This window comes from Colobus angolensis, unplaced genomic scaffold (assembly GCF_000951035.1).
Source record: "Colobus angolensis palliatus isolate OR3802 unplaced genomic scaffold, Cang.pa_1.0 Scaffold14, whole genome shotgun sequence".
Classification (NCBI taxonomy): domain Eukaryota; kingdom Metazoa; phylum Chordata; class Mammalia; order Primates; family Cercopithecidae; genus Colobus; species Colobus angolensis.
The window spans coordinates 21,949,976-21,975,044 of NW_012114488.1; the positions used below are offsets into that span (position 1 = coordinate 21,949,976).

General features: G+C 36.5%; 1 protein-coding gene across 1 annotated transcript in view; it reads left to right on the forward strand.

The window, feature by feature from the left end:
* Positions 1-23,157, forward strand: part of NT5DC1 (5'-nucleotidase domain containing 1) — a 149,909-nt gene extending 126,752 nt beyond the window's left edge. The window contains exons 8-12 of the mRNA XM_011935043.1: positions 926-1,023; positions 15,005-15,123; positions 16,214-16,375; positions 16,988-17,156; positions 21,381-23,157. Coding sequence (XP_011790433.1) covers positions 926-1,023; positions 15,005-15,123; positions 16,214-16,375; positions 16,988-17,156; positions 21,381-21,496 — 664 coding nt within the window. The 3' untranslated portion in view covers positions 21,497-23,157. The remainder of the gene's footprint in view (positions 1-925; positions 1,024-15,004; positions 15,124-16,213; positions 16,376-16,987; positions 17,157-21,380) is intronic.
* Positions 23,158-25,069: the final 1,912 nt, after the last annotated feature.

A 25,069-nucleotide genomic window follows, 5' to 3' on the forward strand; every position in this document is an offset into this window, starting at 1 on the left:
TTTAGTTTGTTCTATGATATGCTTACAATCTGTGAGTAGAATTTCTGCTTTTTGAATAATATATAGGTTGATATATAATAATGCATCCTTTGGGTGAATTAAGGCTAAAGTCCTGGATGTCTTGGAAGGTGCCGCTCATAGAGACATTTGCTATCCTAGTCGTGGGCCCATGCTTTAAAATGAACATTTGAGATTTTAATTCCTTTTTTGTTAGCATAGCTAGCTATAGTCTTTCTTCATCTCAATTTCTATTTATTGCTGTTTGATTCATAAAAGTATTCTGGAATGTTGCATAAATATTGTTTCCCCCATTGTAATAGTGAGTCCTTCAGGAGAAGGGCTACCTTTCCTTTGCCATCAGAAATAATCCTTAATATAATGATAAGTACAGATTTAAAATCATTAATTATTGTCATATAAAAGTTACCACATTAGAAGACTACACTGATTGTCACATAAAGTATCTTCTTCACATTTGAAGCACTCTCTGAAAGATGACCATGACTTGCTATAATGCTTTCTGTGGGACCCATGTAACACGCAAAATTGTTAACTCTTCAAGCTAACAAAGCCAGCCAATTGCAGGCCCCCAAATTTGAAGATAGATTTTCCAAATATTTCCAACTGTTAGAAACTATTGACTTCACTGCCAAAGCCAGCTTGGTACCTAGAGTCTATGTGCTGCTTTCTTTTTTTCCTGATTATGTTTATACTTCAAAGAGTTGTCAGGAAGACTAGTACTCAACCACCTTCTATTTCCAGTGGAATGTTCACCTTAAAGTGTGAGAAAAATATAAAGCATATAAAAGTTAATCAAAAGATAAATGATGCTGTTGTAAAGTAGATAAGCAAAGATCAAGTTCTGTTTTATATGGACCTATTCTAATTCTTAAAATAAATTTATGAAAAATTGTGTTGCTTTTAGGAATGATTTTACAGACCTTTTTGACATTGTGATTACAAATGCACTGAAGCCTGGTTTCTTCTCCCACTTACCAAGTCAGAGACCTTTCCGGACGCTCGGTAAGTTACATTTGGTTTCTTTCTTCTCCTGTATACAGTTGACTAACAACCTTGTGCAGAACACTGTTGTGACATGCAATGCCATGTCTTCTTTCCTCTCATGGGGAAGAAAAAAGATAATAAACCTATGTGTGTATTAAATTTTACGCTACCACTTTATATCACAATTATTTCTTTGCATGTCAGCCTTTCCTTGACTTTAAAAATGAAGGGCATGAACGTCACCTTAGTTTTTAGGACCTAAATAAATGCCTTGATAAATGTTTGAAGGATGGATTACTTGTGATAAATCAGTTGAGTTGTTTTCTAGAACAAAAGCACCTGCGGAACACATGAGGATCATAACAAATGAAACATTCCTGTCTCTGGGGAAAGGGAAGGCCTTCCTGAAAGGGTATTTAGAATTGTCATTCATGTAGAAGAGACTGATAGGGAGAGAGGTGGAATGAAAGGGATTTGCAGGTGAAAAAGAATGATAATAGATTGAGGTACTCATGGTAGGTGCTCTTGAAAGCTTCTTAAATAAATACATAAATGAATAAAAAGCAGAACCTGATCAGGAGTAGAGGTTATAGTTTTGGGGGAATGAAAGACAGTGAGTTTAGTTTTGATATCTGTTGTATCTTTTATTTCTATTTAAGTAGTTTCAAGTAAGCTCAATGATATGTTAACATTTGAGGACCATTCAGAAGTTCTCTTAGGAGAGGACCATCTAAAATAAATCCAGGATGGTTAGAAATTGAAACACAGTTAATGGTTGTAAATGCACATAAATGTATAAAAGATTATTAAGAAATAAAATTTATAGATCTACCTAGAAATCTAGCTGTCTTTTAAAGAGAATGGTAAAATTAACATACATACATATTATATGCATAATATATATAAGCATCTACCATAATATATGATTTATAGTTTTACTTTTGATTAATATGCTTGGCATTATATAACAACCTGGGCCAGGTTGGACTGATATTTAATATACATTTCTCCATGGCCACACACTACCCTGTTCTGAAATAAAATTTAAAATTTCTCAAAAAAGTGTTCAGGTGAATCAGACACATTTAATACATTTATTTAATATGGTAATACAGTATTATTTACTTTGAACTTATTTTTGCTATTCAAAAGCCTGATTCAATTCTAGGCATTTGATAGTAGCTCAGTACTCAGTGTTGGGCGTATGAACAGTGAAATCTAAGTGAGGCTCATTGTAGCACGTGTCAAGCACCAAGCCTTTTTCTGTGCACCAGACAGATATGTGAACATGTGAGCACATCAGCAAGTGCAAGGGATGCTTATGGATCTCAGTACGTGTCATGAAGGTAATAACCACCTTATGAGGTACAGTATAAGGGGCAGGCTTCCTTAGAGTGGCTGGCCAGGGAAGCTCTGTCCAAAAAGGTTAGGTAAGGTGACTTGCAAGGTGAGCCCTGAGGGACAAGTGATGAGAAGAGCAGAGGAAGAGTGTTCCTGGCACTCTTCATTCATTGGATCAAATGAATGCCAGGGCCCAGTAGGAGATTAGTTTTGTCACATTCTAGTAACAAACAAGAGACCTGCCATTCTGGCACATGGTCATGGGGTGGGAGGGGGGTGAAGTTAGGGAGGCAGGCACCCTCATAAGCAGTGGAAAGGGGTTTGAATTTCATTCCACAAGTTACCTGAAGCTGTTCCGTTGTTTGAGGCAGAAGAGTGATGTAAGAGACTGCTTTGGCTGCTGGGTGGGGAATGGTTTGGGTGTGGGGAAGGATGGAAAGAGGAAGACCTGGCAACTGCAGTGTCCCCAGTAAGATACTGTGGTGGTTTGGTCCAGAGCAACAGTACTGGAGATGGAGAGAGGTAGATACATTTAAGATACATTATGGAGTTGGAAAACACAGGGCTCCATGATACTTAAAGAAACAACAGATGAAAAGAAAGGAGTAATAAAAAAATAACTTCCAGGTGATTGATTTTTCTTTTTCCTGAAATGAGCAAGTGAGTAGATGGTGGTACCATTTACAGACTTGGGGAAAAATACAGAGGATAAAGTTATATGGAGCAGGGGTTACATCTATTAAGAACTCGTTTTTCAACATGTTAATTTTGAGATGCTTATGAGTTATGTAACTGTGATTATCAGTTAGGAAATTGTATAAATATGCCTGGAGTCCAAGGGAACAAGTCTAGGCTGAAGATATATATTGGGAGTAATCAGCTCATAGATAGGTATTTGAAGCCAGGGGCTTATATGAAACCAAATATAGAGAGAATGTAGATAGGCAAAAGGCCTAGACCAAGCCCTGACATTCTCTAATATTAAGGATAGAGAAGAAAGAGTGCAGTGTGGCAGCACATAGATTATAGTACAGAAAATAGTAGAATATGTGTGCAGAAGCCAGAGGAAAGAGGAAAGGGTAGCCAGCTAGTCCAAATGCTACAGGAAAAAAAAAAAAAACACTGAAATGAGGAAAGAGAAATCTTCACTGGGGTGGGCAAGATGGAGATCACTAGTGCCTCAGTGAACAGTTGCCGTAGAGTGGTGGGATAGAAACTAAATTGCAGTATCTTGAGTCGTTCATTGGAGGTATGGAACCAGGGCGTATGTACAGCTCTTTCTAGAATTTTAGCTCTGAATGTGGTCAAAGAATTGAGGTTTTAGCTGGAAGACAATGTAGGATTAAGGGCATATTTTATTTTTTTAAGATAGAAGATACTGGAATATGCGTATGTGGTGATGAGAATGATCTAGTGCAGTGGTTTTCAAGGGTGGCAGTTTTGCCCTTCATTGCAAATTTGGCAATGTCTGGAGACATTTTTGGTTGTCACAACTTGGCAGGGGGGTAGAGGCTAGGTGTGCTGCTAAGCAGCCTTTACAACACACAGGACAGCACCCCCCAATGACAAAGAATTATCTAGCCCCAAATCTTAGTAGTGCCAAGGCTAAGAAACCCTAGTCTAGTAGAAAGAAATAGGTCAGTGTTGTTTTTTTATATTGGTTTAAAGTCTTATATAATAAAATCCTTGATATTAAGGAATAATCTGTTATCAAGGATTCTGATAGTATTCTTATAATTAAACCAGAAAAAAATTTAAATGTTTTTCCCCACTTTACAGACTTACATTTAAATATGTAAGTAAGTACCCAATAAAATTTGCTTTTATTTTTATTTTTGTGGGGTTTGCATATTTTGTTCTAAGAAAATCTGTACCCCTTGTATGCCCATAGTAGTATTTATACCATTCCATAAGATTTTTATTAAAATTTCACGCAAAGATACAAATAATGGGAAACTGCACGTTAAAAATATACCAAGTTTTTTTTTAACATATTGGAAATTACAAATGCCTTAACTATGTTGACAATTTACAGCATTTTATGTAGTTTTTCTCTATGTAATTGAGAGTATCCTGAGATAAAAGGGTGGAGTGTTTAAAAAATGATTACTTTAGAAGTAACTATCTTAAGACTTCTGTGCAGTGTTTTCTGTTAGTTGTACAGTACAACTGGATTTGAGAGCTGACATAATGATGTTTATCCAAACTACATCTTTAAATATTATACTCATCAAAAGACTTAAAAGTCTTTTTGACTGAATTTATGGTATGGAAATATTAGGATCTAAACTTTAAAAATAAGCACATCCTGATAATAAATATACCATTTTAAAAAATTGTTTTACATTTTGGGTTATATAAAAACTTAGTTTTTTAGTTTCTACTTTCTCTAATTTGTATTTCATTTATTTTTTAATTGACAAGTAAAAATTATATACTTGGTGTACAACATGGTATTTTGATATATATATACATTGTAGAATGGCTAAATGATACTATTTAAATAAGTATTACCTCACATTATCATTTTATGTGTGTGATAAGAACACTTAAAATCTATTCTCTTAGTAAATTTTAAATATACAATGTACTATTTTTAACTCTGTGTTATATACAATGTATTTCTTAGATTTATGGATTTATTCCTCCTAACTGAAATTTTGTGTCCTTTGACCAACATCTCCCAAAACCCCTACCCTTAGCCTCAGATAACCACCATTTTACTTTCTGATTCCGTGAGTTTGACTTTTTTACATTCCAAATGTACGTGAGATCATGCGGGATTTGTCTTTCTGTACCTGGCTTATTGTGCTTAACATTGCGTCCTCCAGGTTCATCCATGTTGTCACAAATGACAGGATTTCCTTCTTTTTCAGTCAATTAGTATTTAAGTCAAATTCCATTATGTATATATACGATATTTTCTTTATCCTTTAATCTGCTAATGGACATTTATGTTGATTTCATATCTTGACTATTGTGAATAATGCTGTAATGAACATGGGAGTGCAGATAGCTCAACATACCAATTTCATGTATTTTGCATATATACTCAGTACTGGGGTTGCTGGATCATATGGTAGTTCTATTTTTAATTATTTTGAGGAACTGCCACACTTTTTTCCATAGTGGCTAAACTAATTTACAGTCCCACCAAGAATGTACAAGGATTCCCTTTTCTCCACATGCTCTTTAACGCTTATCTTTTGTCTTTTTGATAATAGCCATTCTAATAAGTATGAGGTGGTAGCTCATTGTGGTTTTAATTTGTATTTCCCCGATGATTAGTGACACTGAGCACTTTTTCATATTGCTGCTAGATACTTGTATAGCTTTTTGAGAAATGTCTATTCAGGTCCTTTGCTTATTTTTTAAATTGGATTATTTGTTTCCTTACTGTTGAGTTCTTTTTATGTTTTGGATATTAACCCCTTATCAGAAGTATGCTTTGCAAATATTTTCTACCATTCAACAGATTGTTTTCACTTTGTTAAGTGTTTTCTTTGCGGGTGCATAGCTTTTTAGTATAATGTAATCTCATTTGTCTATTTTTGCTTTTGTTGTCTGTGCATTTGGGGATATAGCCAGAAAGTCTTATAAAAATTTCATTTTAACTAGCAGTCTACTGTGTTTCATTCTCCTCTGTGGTTTTAGAGATGAAAAATCTGGATTGATGAAGCAGGACCCAAAGTCCTACCAGTCTCTATAATGAAGACTGTGAAGTGCCTAGCAATCTCAGCATATATAGGATTTCATGCTTTTTGTACAGATATTTAGAAAAGTTTACCTCATTTTGGCTGGGTGCGGTGGCTCATGCCTGTAATCTCAGCACTTTGGAAGGCTGAGGCGGATGGATCACCTGAGGTCGGGAGTTCGAGACCAGCCTGACCAACATGGAGAAACCCCATCTCTACTAAAAGTACAAAATTAGCCAGGCATGGTGGCACATGCCTGTAATCCCAGCTACTAGGGAGGCTGAGGCAGGAGAATCGCTTGAACCTGGGAGGTGGAGTTTGCGGTGAGCCAAGATCAGCCATTGCACTCCAGCCTGGGCAACAAGAGTGAAACTCCGACTCAAAGGAAAAAAAAAGAAAAGTTTACCTCATTTTTATCACATCCAGGAGGGCTAGATGTCTAAGGTTCTTCCCAGCCTTTGTTTTCTGGGCCTCTGATTTAAAATATTTCAGTGGAAGAATATTTTTTAGAATTAAACCAAAATACTTTATTCTATTTAGAATGCAAAAGATTGCCAGAACTATTACTAATTACAAGATTGTACTGCACATATTTTAAAATCCCTACTTCATTACTTTCTATGTGTTTATTCTGCTGCTGATTGTGATTCTTCAGCTACCTCTAACTGCTTTACCTCCGTTTCTACTACCTTTCCCTTTTAATGTTGATATTCCCTAACATTCTATATTTGGCTCTCCTTTCTTCTGTTGTCCTTCAGCTCTCTACCACTGGGAAGGTTTTAACTATCATCTATATACTGGTAGTTCACATTTCCTTATCTCTGGGCTTCACATTTCTCTGACCTTCAGAAGCCTATTTCTATCTGTCTTCTAAAATCTTCACATCCCACAGCCCCGGAGTCGCAGGAAACTTGATATGCTTGCAACAGCTCATTAAATCCCCATCCCATTTTAGCATGCCCCTCTTCCCATTTTCCATAATTACATTTTAGCTACTTTTCCAAGCACAGACCTTAACCAAGCTAGTAAGCAAAAACCACAATTACTTTTGCACTAACATAAACAAATCAGTCATCCTCATTTCTTCCCTCCCTTTTAAGTTGTCCTTCCCTTTGCTCAGGTTTGTCCTCACTACATTCCCACCACTGCCCCCTATCATCCCTTGTGTGAAATGGCACAATATTTAAGTCATTGCTCCAAATGGTTAAAGTAGAGTTAATACAACTGAGCTTGCTGGGATGGAAGGCACAGCGAGCCAATCACGAAACACAGCATGGCCTTAGCGAGTGGCACAGGTTTGACATCAGCGGTTGTCTTGGTAACAGGGGCGAAGATGCTGATACCAGGGTCAGTCAGGACTGAGCTCCTCCCGCCAGTCTGATTCCTGCCAGTGCTTAAGGATGTATGGAGGGGAGAAGCGGCTTCCAAGCAAAATCTTCTTCCTCTCTTTTCCCTATCATGTGCACTGCATCACCAGATCCTCCCCAGTGCTGAGAGCAGGGATACGGGGAATCTCTGTCTTGCAAGATTAAATTATTATTGGAGAGGGAACGTGTCTGCCTTGTTCACTGCAGTGTCGCCAATGCTGCTTAGCTCAGTTCCTGCCCCTGCCCGCCATTGGGAGAATCATGATCCAACTCTCTCTCTTCCCTCTGTTTTCTCTTCTCTCTCTCTCTCTCTCTCTCTCTCTCTCTCTCTCTCTCGGCCTTAGCTGTCACCAGTACACTGACTCTGACTCCCAATTCTTTCCCTGAGACCTGTTTTCCTGAGTCTCATATGCAGTTCCTTGTCCACACTAGGCAGCTCCACTCAGTGTTCTGAAATCAAGCTTGAGATTCTCCTTCCGCCTAGAAACCACAAACAACCAAATATGCTGGTCACCTTGGGTGTCTTCCTTACCTAACCATCTATTAAAATTCTCCAGCTGATAACCCCCGTTGTCTTTACCCTTTTACCTCCAGTATGCTATGCATTAAATCCTGCTTAATATGCCTGGGAAATCTCTCATCTCTGTCCTCCTTTCCCTTTCTACTAGGCTATCTAACCCCTCCCTAACCTCTCTTCAGACACTTTTCATTAGCACAGAGTTCTATTTTTGAGTTCTTTAAAATTTCCCACATCTTTTTTATTAATTACTTAGGCACAAATATATTTAATCACATGCACACAGTATCTCGTTGGCTTCCATTCCATGTAGCATCCTAAGGCTAGTTGTACAATATGGTTCCTAAATTACCTTTCTATCCTCCTTAACTTATCTCCATAAAAGTATTCTTTACTCCTACTGAAATGATTGCCTTTTATTCTTATATCAAATTTTTGTTCTCGCTATTCTGTCAACATCAGTGTTTCTCAGACTTTAATGTACACATGAATCACCTAGAGATCTTGTTAAAATGGAGATTCTGATTCAGAGGCCCTGGTGAAACCTTACATTCTGCATTTCTGAATAACTTGTCCGGTGAAGCAGACGCTACTGGTTGGAAGACCACACTTTGAGTGGCGTAGATATGTGTAGAATGCCTTCTCCCTTTCCTCTCTGGTGACCTCCTACCTCTTATTTAAGGTCATACATACAAATCACATTTCCTTTGCAATACCTTCCTTCTGCAGCTCCAGTCAGAGCTGTTTCTTTCTCTGTATTCTTTAGTGTTTTCACTTGGTTACAGTTGGGAAATTGTCTGATGAACTTTGTCACTGGATATTAGTGCTGAGGGGTGCAGCTGTGTGCAGGAATCTTTCTGTCTTTAGCACAATTCTAGCAACATTAAAAGCTCCCAGAAAGAAAGAGGCTGAATCCATCAGCGAACTAGTCAACTCCATCTCTACTAAACATACAAAAACTTAGCTGGGCATGGTGGCAGGTGCCTGTAATTCCAGCTGCTCGGGAGGCTGAGGCAGGAAAATCGCTCAAACCCAGGAGGCAGAGATTGCAGTGAGCTGAGATGGCGCCATTGCACTCCAGCCTGGGCAATAAGAGCGAAGCTCCATCTCAAAGGAAAAAAACAAGAACTATGAATGAATGGTAAACACCCCCCCCCAAACCAAAGTAGATAAGGGTAAGAATCACACTTTTTCTTTAATAGTATAATTTTCCTGTTATAGCCCCCAACACAGGCATTTTACTAGACCTTTTACTTGAAAAATGGCTTACCTGTCCATGCTAAGAAAGAGAATGTATGTATGAAAATGTACAACTGGAGAAAAAAGTCTAGCCCAGAATTGAGGAAGGGATTTATAAAAGTAAAAATGAACTGTTCAGTCAACTTTACATATATACAGAAAGGAATCCTAGAAATAAAAACTGTAAATATATTTTACTCATAATTCATTATTTAGTAACCTCTAACAAGTCAGAGATTGCCACCAGAATATAAGCACCCTTAGAGAAGAGACCCTAAGTATGCTTAGGGCAGAGACTTGGGCCATCTCATTCACTGCTATACCCCGACTGACTAAAACAGTCTGTGAAATATACTAAAAATGAAGAATGAGACGAGAAAGAAAATGAATTGTATTTCTAGCTCAGATTCTGTTTGACTCCACCAGGCTGTGCAGATCCACTCATGTTTGTAACTTTTTACTTGTAACAGAAAAACAGTGGCAACAACCCACACGTCTATCTATAGAGGACTGTTTATCTATTATTAATAGATAAATAATAGAACATGTATAAAATAGAATGAAATGCACATATTTTAAAAGGAGGTAGATTACACTGTGCTAGCTATAAAATAGTTTAAAAATAGCAAGTTGCAGAGCCTCATGCAGATTATTCTAATATTAGCATTTAAAAGCATTTTAAAATTATTAGTATTATATTAGTTTGCTAGAGCTACCGTAACAAAATACCAGAAACTAGATAGCTTGAACAATGTATTTTATTTCTTTGCAGTTCTGCAGGCTGTGAAGTCTGAAGCCAGGTTGTAGCTGGATTGGTTTCTTCTAAGGCCTCTCTCTTCTTGGTTTGTAGATGGTTGTTTTCTGCCTGTGTCTTCACATAGTCTTTCTTCTGTGTCTATCTGTGTCCTAATCTCATCTTCTTATAAGGAGACCGTATTGGATTAGGTCCACCCTGAGAGTCTCATTTTAATTTAATCCAGCCTTTAAAGGCTCCATCTCTAAATAGTCACATTCTGATATACTAGGGGTTATTATTTTAACTTATGATTTGGGGAGGAACATAATTCAGGCCTTAGCAGGTATATATATATATACTGAAACTCATCAAATTGTATGCTTTATATATATTCACTTTATTGTATGTTGATTTTACACATCTCAACAAATGTGTAAAAACATGGAGGAAAGGAATATGCTCATATTCGTATTTGCTTTTATGTGCATAAAAGAGTGATTGCCTTTTGCAGAAAAGGTGAGTGCATACCAGATAGAGTTCAAAAATAAGACTTTTTAAAAATATGTAAATATATTACTGATTCAGAAAAAATCTCATAAATACATATTTTTAAACATTAATAAAGTAATGACACCAAGCGCTTTGGGAGTTTAGGAGAGGCAGCAGTCACTGTGAGTTGAGGTTACAGATTCTGGCCTACAAAACTTATCACAGGTTCTGCTCTCTGTGGTAAGTTTCGCTTAGCTTTATTCAAGACTGTCAGTCTAGCCTTGACTGTATCATTGTCCCATAGCTACTTTGTAACTGTTATACTGTCAAAAACTTTACTACTTTGTAAAGTTTCGCTTAGCTTTATTCAAGACTGTCAGTCTAGCCTTGACTGTATCATTGTCCCATAGCTACTTTGTAACTGTTATACTGTCAAAAACTTTACTGTTTTTTAAACTCATCTTGTCCGTATGTTCTTACAATAAGAAAATAAAAAGATTTACTTCATTGTAATAAAACATAGCTATATTTAGGAATAAATTACAGTTTCCAAGACAGCTTTAGTTTTATTTATTTGCCTAAATTGATTGCTCCTCCATCTCTTTATCCAACTTCATTTGTTTCTTAACTTCATTAGGTCAGTTTTTTGGTAGTTTGTAGGCTAAAAGAAAGGGTTTGAGCTTTGTTCTCCTATGAGTTTTCTCCTTTATAGTTATTTTATAACCCAAACATCTATTAGTGATTAAGTTAAAGGATTTGAGGAATAATTTGTATATCTTGTAGAGCTTTGGTATAGAAAATTGTCCTAATAATATATTTTTATAGAAAAATGTTTTCAATTAATACATTTTACCTAACTGTTAAGAGTGCTTTAAATTAAAGCTGGGACGGTGGAATTTTAGGAAAATAATACAGGTTTGCTTTTTTACGAGATAAAGCTTTTTATCAGTGAATTTGGGAGAGACATTGTGAAAATAATAAACTATAAAATTCAGTTCAAAGGGCATTCTAAAGCCCTCCTTCTTTTCTTCATTCATTGCTCAACTGTTTTCAATATAAATGGAAGATTGTAACAGCACTAAATTTGGGCCTTATATAAAGATGTCATAGGGAGTTGGCTGAGGCTCCATCCTAAGTGAGAATTGTTAGTTTGCGGGTGTCCTCAGGGATAACAGATAAAGGTTTTTTCTGTGCTATAGTTGTTTCCTGTTTGTGGCAATACCATGGGACACATTCAGGTCCAGGAATCGAAATTTGGAAATGCTCTCTGGGAGTATCATCTTACTTTGTCTTCTAGCCGTAATTTGAAATCCTTTGGAATAAGGAGGCAAAGTGCATTCTTGTCCTGGCTCTTATTATAACATTTCAGTGACTTTGGGCAGATTCCTCAACTTTTTCAGATATCAATTTATTCACCTGTAAATTGAAGGGATTATAGCTAAGACTTCTTAAACACTTACTTTGTGGCAGACACTTTTCCATGTGCTCTATTTTTATCTGCATTAATTTATTTATACAACCACTCTGTGAGGTAAGCATTGTTTTTAGCCCCATTTTAAAACTGTGGAAGCAAATTATCATCACCATCTATCCCCTTTGTCTTCTTTATATTTTCTATATCTTCTAACATTATCTTTCTATATCTTCTAACTTTTTTTTTTTTTTTTTTTTGAGACAGAATCTCATTCTGTCACCCAGGCTGAAGTCCAGTGGCGCTATCTCGGCTCACTGCAATCTCCGCCTTCTGGGTTCAAGCAATTCTTCTGCTTCAGCCTCCCGAGTAGCTGGGACTACAGGCATGTGCCACTATGCCTGGCTAATTTTTTGTATTTTTAGTAGGGACAGGGTTTCACCATTCTGGCCCGGCTGGTCTTCAACTCTTGACCTCATGATCCACCTGCCTCAGCCTCCCAAAGTGCTGGGATTACAGGCGTGAGCCACCGTGCCTGGCCCTTCTAACATATTTTTAATTAAACTTTTTAAAATCAGTATCCTCATTGTACTCTTTGCAGGACACTGTTTTTTGGGTTGGGGTGGGGGTTGTTTTTAGACAGGGTCTATCTCTGTCATCCAGCGGGGAGTGTGGTGACGTGGTCTCGGCTCACTGAAACCTCTTTCTCCGGGCTCAAGCTATCCTCCCACCTCAACCTCCCAAGTAGCTGGGACTACAGGTGTGCAACCCCTTACCCAGTGAATTTGTGTATTTTTTGAAGAGACTGTGGTTTCACCATGCTGACCAGGTTGGTCTTGAACTCCTGGACTCAAGCAGTCTGCCTGCCTCAGACTCCCAAAGTGTTGGGATTACAGGTGTGAGCCACCATGCCCAGCGTACATTTTAAAATATTATGTAAAAGTAGAGATTTATGTAACTATTTTCAATTGACCTTATAAAGAAGTACAGTGCCCTATCTAAATAATGTAAAAAATGTTTATTTGGGTTTATAAACACTGTGCTTGAAACTTCCCTGAGCTTGTTCATCTGCACTGTACAGCTTCCACCTCAGTTCTGCGGCTTTCACAGTCCGAACAGGCTCTCTACTGCAGGAATTAATACTTCTCTGAGTCTTGCAGCTTCCTAGCTGTGAAGGCTCTGCCAAAACCCTCAGCCTCAGCTGCCCTTGTAGATTAATTATTCGTTAAGGCAGCCTCCAGTACAGGGGCTGGAAACAGGGAGGGGAGGTAATGTTTGTATAAAGTGAATTTTTTGTTTTGACTTGATTTGGGGTTGTTTGCTTCCTATTAGATTACTGAGTCTCAACATTTAAGAAATTATGATACTATGGATTTTTAAAAATGTTTTCATAAGTAGTAGAAAGATTCTCTTCCCATTATCCTTGCAAAGTAGGCATCTACATATCAACTGTGAGTCTTTTCAGAAATATTGCTGTAACTTACTCATTTTCCAATTGCCATCAAATCCACATTACTTGCATAGTAAGACATTTCAGTAAATAAACAGACATCAGAAGTGATCACTTTTTACTATGTTTCTCCAGGAATATGTTGAATCTTCTTAGACCCTTTTATTGTTAGGCTAGTACATGATTTTGGCTTCTTATCTATTCTTTCTTTAAAGAATAGTGAGATTTTCATTTAATTTTGCAGAAGAATTTTAAAATGGCTGCTGAAATGGCAGCAAGATAGGCATAAATATTTATTGAACATAAGCTGCTAGTTGCTATGATTTGGCTTTAATTATCTATAAATGTAGTTTCAGAATTGTGTTTAAAATATCTGAGGTTATGCAGAAATGCACCTTAATATTGTGATATATTTGACTCATTTTGTAGTAGAATTAATAAATTATATTTCATTTCAGTTATAATGACCAATCTTTAATTTGTAAATCTGAAATTCTCTAGTACCAGATTCAAGATGTTTTATGTTATAAACTAAGCAGAGATTTAATGTTGTTGTCTGTGACTTTTACATATAGTTTCTTCAGGGAAAATTCGATTTTAGTTAAAGGTACTAATATTGCCAGAGATGTATTTTTAATGACTAACTTACCCATCTTTGCCTCCTTTCTAAACCCTTTGTTTTCTCCCTGTCCTACTCCAGGGCTGATTTACAACAAAGCCAATGAAGCTTAAGCTTTAAGACCCCCTCATTTATCTCTTCCAAATCCTATCAGGGACCATGGTAATTTTGTATTAATTCTGTATTTATTCTCTTAAAGAGGACCCTTCTAATTATATAAGCTTCTGTATACACAACCTCTGTATCCAACATAGGATTGTATCTTATAAGATTCTTCTTAGTGACACAGCAGAGAGGACCAAAAAAGTGGGGGGAATAAACCTGTTTAAAATCAGAAATCATACCATTGATGTGAGAAAAAGGAGGTTATTTTTTTCCATACAGTTTGCAAAGCTGTATCAACAGCTACCAAAGTCTCTGCTGATATATCATGTATTTCATAAAACCTTACTCAGTCTTCCTTTATTATCGTGCTGGTAGGCGGATTCTCTTCAGTTTTTCAGCTCGTGTACAAGTAATAGAATAGTGGGCAAAATTCAGAGAGGCAAAGACTCTTTCACCAGCCCTGCTTTAACAGGAGTGGGAAGGTAATGTGCTGGGAGAGGACAGCTTGGAATGGTCCACAAACTTGTGCTTTGGCATCAGATAGTCCTTTCATTCTCCATCCACCCCAAGCTGGTACTAGGGTAAAGCATTTGAGGCATCAAGGGTGCAGAATTTACATCTGAATATGATCGACTCTGCCAATTAAAAACGTGTCTCCTTCACCCTCAATTCTAAAATATTAACGCCTAATGACTTTCACTGTGTTGTTTATTTGGTAAACCATTTTGTAGTAGTAGGGGCCTGATGTCAAGCAGATGTCTATCTAATCACCGAATAAATCACTTACCAGCATTGAGATCCTGGGCAAAATAACTTCCCGGAACCTTATTTTCCCCAATTAAGAAGGCCATAGGATTAAAAAGTATATACCTTTAAGGCCTTATAATATGTAGGTACCACTGAATGTCAGCTCCTTTCCCCACAAGGTTCTTGTTTGTACATGTCCTGCAGCCATGCCCTAAGTGTGGTCTGCCCAACTGGCTACTCTCACTTGATTAAAAAGTATATGATTGTCAAACTGTATTTCCAGAGAATGATGAGGAGCAGGAGGCACTGCCATCTCTGGATAAACCTGGCTGGTACTCCCAAGGGAATGCTGTCCACCTCTATGAACTTCTGAAGAAAATGACTGGCAAACCTGAACCCAAGGTATTTTCCAGTTGAGGAGAAGCCCTCAGTGCCACTTGTAGACATAAGCAGTTGTGAACTGCCAGATCTCTCCTAATTCTTCTGCTTAAATAAGCCTTTCCTTTGTCAGTGTAGACAGGCTGTCTATCTGTGATAGAGAAGAGCAAGGATTCCAGGCAGGGCACCACAGATTTAGGGGGTGTGTGAGTGTGTAGTATGCCTGTGGAATGTTAATCCTGATAATAATCCATCCAAAAAGTTTTCATATATAAAACAAACAACTGAAATTATGCTACAGACTAGCTTAAAGATACACTTGTTTTTGACAGCATGATCACGTTGTTGATGTTGGACACTGGTGCATTTCTAACAGCAGAATCCTTTCTTCTAAGAAAATATTTACCAGAATTTCTGTGAGCTGTGAGATCATGGGGTAACAGAGCCCTGCTCCATTGGCTGTCACCATGCCACAGTCCCCTGGGGACTCCTGAGGGTTAATGGATGGAGCAGTCTGACTTGCAGATGCTGATTCTCATATCCCTTAACTCTGTTTTCACATCTGAAAATTGAGAGGTATGGACTCAGTCAATGGAGTTTGCCTCAGACTACCTAGGGAACTTTCCAGCTTCAACATGCCTAGCCCCACTCTCACAGATTCTGTTTCAACCGATCTGAGGTTGGGCCCAGAAACTCTCTTGAAAAGTGGTTGTGATTTGCACTTTTAATAATCTCTAATCCACAAGTTGTCTCTAATACCTCACCAGCTGTTCAACTGCAGGGGCCATTTTATTAATAATTGTAAACATCTATATAAACATATAGGTTCACTTCTTTAGGAAAATTGAATAAAATCACTTATTTCACCTTATGCTCTCTTCCACCTGTGAATGTGCTGTATAACTTCTTAAGACAAATCTGGCACCCTGTGAATCAAATGAGACAAGTTGATGGTCACCTGTGAGGTTATTCAAAGACGTTTAAGCTGTTTATGCAGTTTTTGATTGTCATATTCTGATGCCTGTTGAGAAATTTTCTTCTTCTTTATATGAAATAAATGTCACTCTCTTTCACAATTCTGTGCCTCAAACAGCATCTGCTATCTGTCTTACAGGTTGTTTATTTTGGTGACAGCATGCATTCAGACATTTTCCCAGCTCGTCACTATAGTAATTGGGAGACAGTCCTCATCCTGGAAGAACTCAGAGGGGAGGAAGGTGCGAGGAGTCAGAGGCCTGAGGAGTCAGAGCCTCTAGAGAAGAAAGGAAAATATGAGGTTAGCGTTCCCTGCATCTCTTTCCTTGAAAGAAAAATATGTATCTTTGAAAGCTAAAGTATCTTTACACTACTTGACTCCAAAATTGTCCTGGTCAGGCTGAATGCCATCATGTTTAAAAAAAAAAAAAAAAAAAAAAAAAGACTAATAATTTGAAACTTTGTACTAATTTTATTGACTTCATGTTCTATTTATACTGAAAGCAATAAATAATAATGCCGTCCTCATTCCTTTCTAAAAAATAAATACTAAATGAGAAAATTAGACCAAGTTGTTTTTTAACTACCCTTTAGACATCATCATCATCATCATAACAGAATTACAGTTATTTTCATTGTAGGGAAAAAAATTCTCTTTCTAGGTTGCTCTGCTTGGGCTAGTTTTCAGATAATAACTAATTGACCATATAAAAAGCTAGTTTCTGTTTAAAATAAAGGATAGTTCCTAATAAGGAGGAAATATTATTCCTATTCCAAAAACTTAATGTGTGCCCAAAGCCTATTTGTAGATTCCTACAGGGTTTCAAAGTTTTTATTTACTTCACAGACAAAAAAGTTATGAGATTGAACATTAGTTAATCACCATTTTAATTATTCTGTTCTCTCGTTTCAGGGACCAAAAGCAAAGCCTTTAAATACTTCATCTAAAAAATGGGGTTCTTTTTTTATTGATTCAGTTTGGGGACTGGAAAATACAGAAGACTCCTTGGTTTACACATGGTCTTGTAAGAGAATCAGTACTTACAGCACTATTGCAATTCCAAGTATTGAAGCAATTGCAGGTAAGGGGGAACATACCTATAAAGCTTCACCTGTTACTAGACAGTAATGACCAGTACTAGAATTCTTGTCTTTAAGAAAAAGAAATCTTCCTACAACATTGATTTATCTTTGGGGAAAACATCTTCTAGATATGGAACCTAGGTAATTAGGACCAGCACTTCTGTGGGAGGCAACTACAAAAGCTCGACAATTTATTTTTTTTTTTTAATTCAGCTTGGAGGCAAATTATAAATTTAGGGAAGGGTTACCAGGACAAACTGCTGAGGAGGCCCAGTAAGGTGAACCTGGCATTTGAGGCTACTTTTCCCCCTGGGTATTTGCTGATTCTGGAGAGGGCACCACAGAGGGTGAGTGGGCCTTTCAGTAACTTCATGAATCTACAGGAATAGGAACTGGAGGAGAGGGCCTGCCTGAGGAGGGGTGGGTCTGGTGAACTCCCTCAATCTATGTTGAGGCCCTAAAGTGCTTTACTTTAGAATAAGGATGAATTGAGAAGAAATCTCCATTTTCACAGGAACTAAAACTCAGCTTGAAATCAGCTGAATACCTAAAATTGGATTGAGATTCCAAATTAGTAGTGCCCCAATATATTAGTGGAAACAAATATAGATTCTCTTTTGAGGAGGATAACATCATTCTAGGACTCAAATTATTTCTAAAAATAATTCATAGAAAATTCAGCACATAATGAGAAATAGCCAGGCACATAAAGATATGAGACCACACTAACAGAAGTGACCATGCTTATTATAGTCAAATACAGAAACGGAAGGAATGAGAAATTTGGTAGAGACCGAAACTATGGTATAAACTGATACAAAAAGAATGGAGATTGTGGAATTTAAATATTTAAAAAATGAAATGAAGAACTTAACAGGTGGATTTAATAGCAAATTAGACAGAGATGAAAAGTCACTTAGCTCACTGGAAATTAGGTCAAAAGAACATATTTGGAATGAAACAGTAAGAGAAAAATCGTAAAAGGTACAGAAGAGAGACTGAGACATAAAAGATATAGTGAGAAGGAGTAAGGTTTCTATACGGCCAGCCTTCTGTATTCTCGGGTTTCACATTTTCAGATTCAACCAGCTGTGGATAAAAATTATTCGGAGGAAAAAAACAAGAAAACATAATACAACAATTTAAAATGTTACAAATTTTTAAAAATACAGTATAAGTATTTACGTAGTATTTACATTGTATTCGATATTATAAGTAATCTAGCGATGAATTAAAGTATACAGGAAGATGTATGTAGGTTTAATGCAAATATTATGCCATTTTTTGACTTGAGCATGCGCAGGTTTTGGTATCACAGGGGTGCCCTGCATGTACTGAGGGGCATCTGTGATTGGAGTCCCAGGAGATGAGAGAATAAGGGAGATGAGAGAAAAGTGGTGGGAAAAAAATAAGCCAAAGGTTTAAGAAGCCCAAAGAAATGAAACAAAATGAATAAAAATAAATTCAGAGTTAACTGCTAAATGCCAAAGATAATTAAGTATTAAAAGCAATCAAGAGCATAAATACAGATTGATTAACAGATTGACATCTGACTTATCAGAAACAGACAAGAGTCAAAGACAATAGAATGGCGGCTTTAAATTGCTGAAAGAAAATCATGTGAATCTTGATGGAATTCGATACCCAGTAAACTTCTTAAAGAATAAAAGTAAAATACTGGCTGGGCTTGGTGGTTTATGCCTGTAATCCCAGCACTTTGGGAGGCCGAGGCAGGCGGGTGGATCGATACACCTGAGGTCAGGAGTTTGAGACCAGTCTGGCCAACATGGTGAAACCCCGTCTCTACTAAAAATACAGAAATTAGCCAGGTGTGGTGGTGGGCGCCTGTAATCCCAGCTACTCGGGAGGTTGAGGCAGGAGAATTGCTTGAACCTGGGAGGCAGAAGTTGCAATGAGCTGAGATCACACCACTGCACTCCAGCTAGGTAACAGAGCAAGACTCTGTCTCAAAAAAAAAACAAAAAAAAGTAAAATATTTTTAGACAGAATAATAAAGAAAATGTATATCCAGAAACCTGCACTAGAGGAAATAAAGATTATTGTTCTCCAGGTACAATTAAAAATAATTCATGTTGGAAGACTGGAAATGCAAGAAGAATGTATGTGATATAAGTATATGGTATAAGTGTATGAATTAAAAATGAATGCTTAGTGTTTGAAACAATAAAAATTAAAGTCCCATGGGATTTACACAAATAGAGAATTAAAATGCCTGACAACAATGGCATATATATGCCAGAGTGGGGCAGCAAAAATTAACATGTTCTAACATGCTAGAATTAAACAATTAAGGATAAGACTATGTTCAATATTGATGTCGGAAATGCATGTTGTAATCTCTAAAATAACTGTCAGAAGAATTGTGATGATATACATATACCAAGCTAATATGTAAAATAATTTAAGAATCTAAAAGAAAACAAAGGGGATGAGAGAATATTAAGAATCAGCAAGACAAATGGAAAGCATTTAGTAAAATGTTTAATTTAAACCTGAAGTAATTACATTAAATATATGTGACCAAATACTCCAATTAATAGCTGATTTTTTAAAAATAACAATACCCAGCTGGGCACTGTGGCTCACACCTGGAATCCTTGCACTTAGTAGAGATGGGGTTTTACCGTGTTAGCCAGGATGGTCTCCATCTCCTGACCTCGTGATCTGCCCGCCTCGGCCTCCCAAAGTGCAAGGTTGTTTATAAGAGATATATCTAAGACATAAGGATTCAGAAAGTTTAAATATCAAAAGATGGATGAAATAATACCATGCTAACAGTAACCAAAAGAGAGAGTAACTGCATTAATATGAAACACAGTAGATATTAAGGGGAAAAATAATTAGCATGAGAGAGATCACTTCATAAATACAAACTCTTAGTTCTCAGAAATATATAACTGCCAGTCTAAGATACTCACAAAGTCCCCTGTTCTCCCTCAGGTCAGAACTTAATCTCTCCATTTTCACAATACCAAGAAAATGCCTAAAAAGGAAAACATCCACTCTCCTTTATACAGGCATATGCTTTCCGCTTGGATTCTTAGTTTCCAAGTTTCCTTCAGCATTTGACAAAGGATTTGAGGAGAAAACCGGCAGAGTCCAGTTCTCTAACCCTTCCTTTACAGTGGTCCTAGCCCCTCAATTTTTGTCTCTGCAGCCCTGCAAGACTGCCAAAATCTCTACTGGTTTTTCTGCTGCTTATAGTAACCCCTACCATCAGCCAGAATCCCAGCACTAGAGGAGAAAAGCTGAAGCTTAGTGCTAGCTCCTCTCTCCGCTGGTTCCTCCTTCCCAGGAATTGTGTCTTAAGTCTTGGTTGCCTCTTTAGCTCTCTGGTGACTTCAGTCTTATGTTTATATTTTATCCAGATTTTCTAGTTGAAGTTAGAAGTCTAGTTAATTTTTTTGAACTTCAGATTCTTCTTCCTTCAACTGAAGAAAGTTGCCATGTTATATGTATTAAAATTCTTGTTTAGCTAAGCATTTGGAGATTATTCTTAGTAACCCTCTTCCTGGGACTATGAAGAAGATTATTAGGTTTCATTCACCAGTTACATGATCCTCTGAGGAGGGCCTGGGAGATTTTTTTTTAAATTTTTATTCAGATAAGCCTTCATATTTTTGTATTAACTTCTGTGCAGAGTATTAAAATTAAACTCACTAGTTAGAGCTCTGGGGATGATTTGAGATATCTCTAAATGTGATTTGACTTAAACATTATTATAAATTGTATAGGGAAAGATATCTAACTCTTCATCCTAAGTGACCTTTGATAGACCTTGTCCGTAATATGGGAGAAAGAATAAAATTAAATTGTTTTAAATGAGATAGGAAGTGAAAAATAACCTAGTACATCCCTTTTGCCTCTTAAAACCTTATATTCAAGTAATGTTTCTGTATTTGTGGATATTCTGTTAGACATGGTTATCTCGTTCACATTTAAATGCCTAGAAGCCTTTTTTATAGCTGTTGTAAAAGTTTGTATTTATTAGCCATATATATATGTTAAAATGGTGATTGGTTTATACACATTTTTAACCTTATAATAATAGCTACACAGAGACCTACTGAAGGAGCAAAAGAAATGTTAAAATTTTACAGGTTTCAAAAATAAGTTTTACTATCACTGAATATCAAGTTTTGATTTGTTATGAAAGGCATTCAGAGGCCTGTGCAATAATTAAATTGTTTTCTCCTCCCCAGAATTACCTCTGGACTACAAATTTACAAGATTCTCTTCAAGCAATTCAAAAACAGCTGGCTACTATCCAAATCCTCCACTGGTCTTAACAAGCGATGAGACACTGATACCCAAATAAGTTGTCTTTATTGGAAAATGAAGTGAACACCCATATATGCAGTAAAAAAAAAAAAATTTCAAAAAATACTGTAAAAGACTTTAAGGAACGAGTTTTATTGACCAAGAAGTTGATATTTGCCCATAGGTCTCCTTTCTATAAATCATTTAGATGTTTAACAACTCTTATTATATTAAAATCTCAGCATCCTAAAACTTAGAACCTTATTGATATTTTCTATACAATAGTTTTGTGATTAGAATTCACCTGGGGACACACACTCCCACGCACAGTCACTCTTACACATATGCCTAGTTCAGTGGTTCTCAAAGTGATCCATAGACTAATAGCAGAGCATTACCTGAGAACTTGATAAGGCACATTGCAGGCCCCACCCAAAACCTGTTGAATCAGAAGCTCTGAGAGTGGGGCCTACCAATCTGTGGTTTAACAAGCCCATCAGGTGATTCTAATTTACACTACAGTTTGAGACCCACCGACCTAGAACATATCCTCCAGAGACTTGGCTTAATTGGTCTGGCTAAATATAGCTGAGCATTGTTACCTTTTATATGCCCTAGGAAAGTGCAGCCAGAATTGAAAACCAACTGATCTATACCAGTTCTTTCAATTAATAGTCAAGAACACTGAGTCCAGTGAGATTAAGTGATTTTTCCAGGCTATGAGGTTTTATGCTATTCCTGTGTTCTCTAAAACAAGAAAATAAAAAGACATGATTTCTTCTCTGTTCATACAGCAAGTATGGAACAGAGATGGTCTAGAAGTCAGTTATCTCAACCTCCATTGTTACCCACTAGTTTTTTTTTCTAATAATGTTAAAGGCTATTTAATTTATTTAATCAACTTTAAGCATTACATTCTCAGTAGGGGATGAAAAATTGGTTATTGGGGTGAAAAAAAATACTAGGTGGGGTGAAAAAATATATGGATAGGATGACTTCCAAAATCATCCTATCCAACAAAATCTTATTCCTCAGTATTAATTTCTCTCATTGGGAAGAAATTTGTAGTTGGCACTATTTAATTTAATTTGAATTTAATTTCTGTAATTGGGAAGGAGAGTAATAATGAACAAAAAGTTTGAGAAAAAATGCTTTAAGAGGTTTTACAGGCATACTACAGTCCAGGACTGTGGTGTTCTATGTGCTATGTATAGTCATATTAGTAGCTATTTGTTGCAAAATACTTGAAGCCAAATGTTTGCAGTATAGGTTCCTGGCTACTCTTTATGCTGTGATTTCACTCTGTCTCTCATGGGCAGTATTAGAAAACATACTGGTTTTCACTATCTGGTTTTCAAACACTATCATTATTTTACCTGGATTGTAGTGGAGAATTGAGCATATCAATGCATGCACTGGAAAGAAAAAAATCTTGTTAAAATTTGGAAATGTTCAGCTAAATCCCAGAGATACTGTCGGATGAGTTATCTCAGGATAGGTAAAAAAAAAAAAAATTACTAAAATTTTTCCCTCACAGTCAGTACCTTTCTTTGATATTTAACAATAAGTATATAGTGATATACTTGAAGTTTATGTCCAGAATGTCATTGGAATATTACAATGAGCATAAACAAGCTTAGGACTAAATGAAAGATGCTATCTCATGTATGTTTTAGATAGAAAATTAATTTCTTTTAAAAATAAAGCTATTTTTCCTTATCCATGTTTATTCTGTAAATGGCAAATAATACATCTTTAAATACTTATAAACTACTGTTAATATGAAAAATGAGAACTCCAAAATAAGAAATAATTGCACTTTTTGGGCCACTGAGTAGTGGCGGGGGTTCAGGAGGCAGAATTCGGTTGTCAGAAGTTCTAGGCACCCCTTTAGCATTCTACCTAAAGACCCTGAACAAGTTACCACCAAATTTGGCTTCAGTTTTTTCCATCTTATAAAAAGAGAGGCTTAGTTTATTTCTAAGTTTCCTTCCTTTCTAGCAGTAGTATTTCCTCTAATGAATGTTTTTTTCTATAATTAGCAAGACTATAATTTGGTTTTTTAAATTTATATTTCATTGTTTCTAAAAAGTGCCAGTGTTTCTGATTGGATATGAAGATTAAAAATAATCATCCAAATGTGGCACCAAAAAAATTAAAAAGAAAATATTAAAGTAGTTGTATGAAACAAAAAAATTGTATAAATGGGCAGAAGACGTAATATTTGCATACAGGCAAACATTCATAATCTAAAGGACACCTAAACATAGATTTAAGGGAGCGGAGGTTTTCTTTGCTGGCCACTGTTTATCGCATCAGCAGAGGAAAGATCTGAATGGCTCAGTGACCAAATGTTTTGTCAGAATCTGGCATTTGGAATACCAAGGTAGTAAAAACTTCAACTGAACCATGAATTGCAATCTAAAATCAACTTCTGAGTTTGTTAAACTCTGAACTGAAATCAAGTATTATTTCCCCACCAATGTTCATATCCAAAAATAACTTTAAATACACACATACACACACTTTTAGGGAACTGGTTTGAATGAAAATAAATTTATATAATTATTTTATATAACAAATCAGCATAAAGTGGAAAATCAAACTGTCTCTCTAGGTATAATAACCTTGACTGAATGGTAGAAATACATGGATAGCTTTTTAAAATATTCAGTGTTGGATAACAGTCCCTTACATCTTTTCAGGCTCTTGAGCACAAGAAGACTGTCCTAACAGTTGGTTCCCAGATTGGTGCAAGACTGGAATACACTTGACTGCTTTTGTTAAAGCCATGACAGCATACCAAGTAATTCACCCAGTGTGGTCTTATGGCCATCCTTGAAAATCCCTGGGCATGGTCCAGTTCACATAGAATGAATTCAAAAAGGTGTCTCTTGTTGGTCTCTAGAACTGTCCTCAGAAATAATAGTAAAATAGTGGTCATGAGTGCTGACTCCTCGCTAGGCTACTTCATGTACATTGTCTTGTTTACTCTCTATAGCAACCATATGAGATGTATATAATTGTTAAATTGTACAGATGGGAAAACTGAAATTCAGAGAGATGAAATACAATGCTTGCTCTATGTTACACTCTTACTAAGAGAGCAATACATGAACCCAGGTTTGATCCTCAAAATCACACTTTTAATTACTTGATACATAATGTCTTCCAATGTTGAATCTAGACTGGGGCAAATTCTCAGGCCAAAACCACACTTCAATTTAGCAATAATGCCATTCTAGGACATGAGAGGGATTAAAAGTGAAGACACAGTCTCTATCCTTAAGTAATTCATAATTTAGCCAAATATATTAAATATCTATAATATAAAACTTACCTAGGAGAGTAAAATAGAGATCCAAGAATCATAAGAGTCTTAAAGCATATAATGAATTTGCTCTTCTTGGAAGCCACACACACCAAGGTCATCAGTAAGCAGTCCTACTCTTTCTTCGTATTCTGGGTTAATGTTCACCTTGACTGCTTGGTAAATTTCCCTCAGTTGCTGAAGTAACCAAAATGGAGAATGAGTGATGAAAACTCATCTTTGAGTAAACTTAGTGGGAAATGGGATATCTGGGCCTATAGAGAAGTTGGGTCATCACTTAGAATGACAACTAGAAAAGTA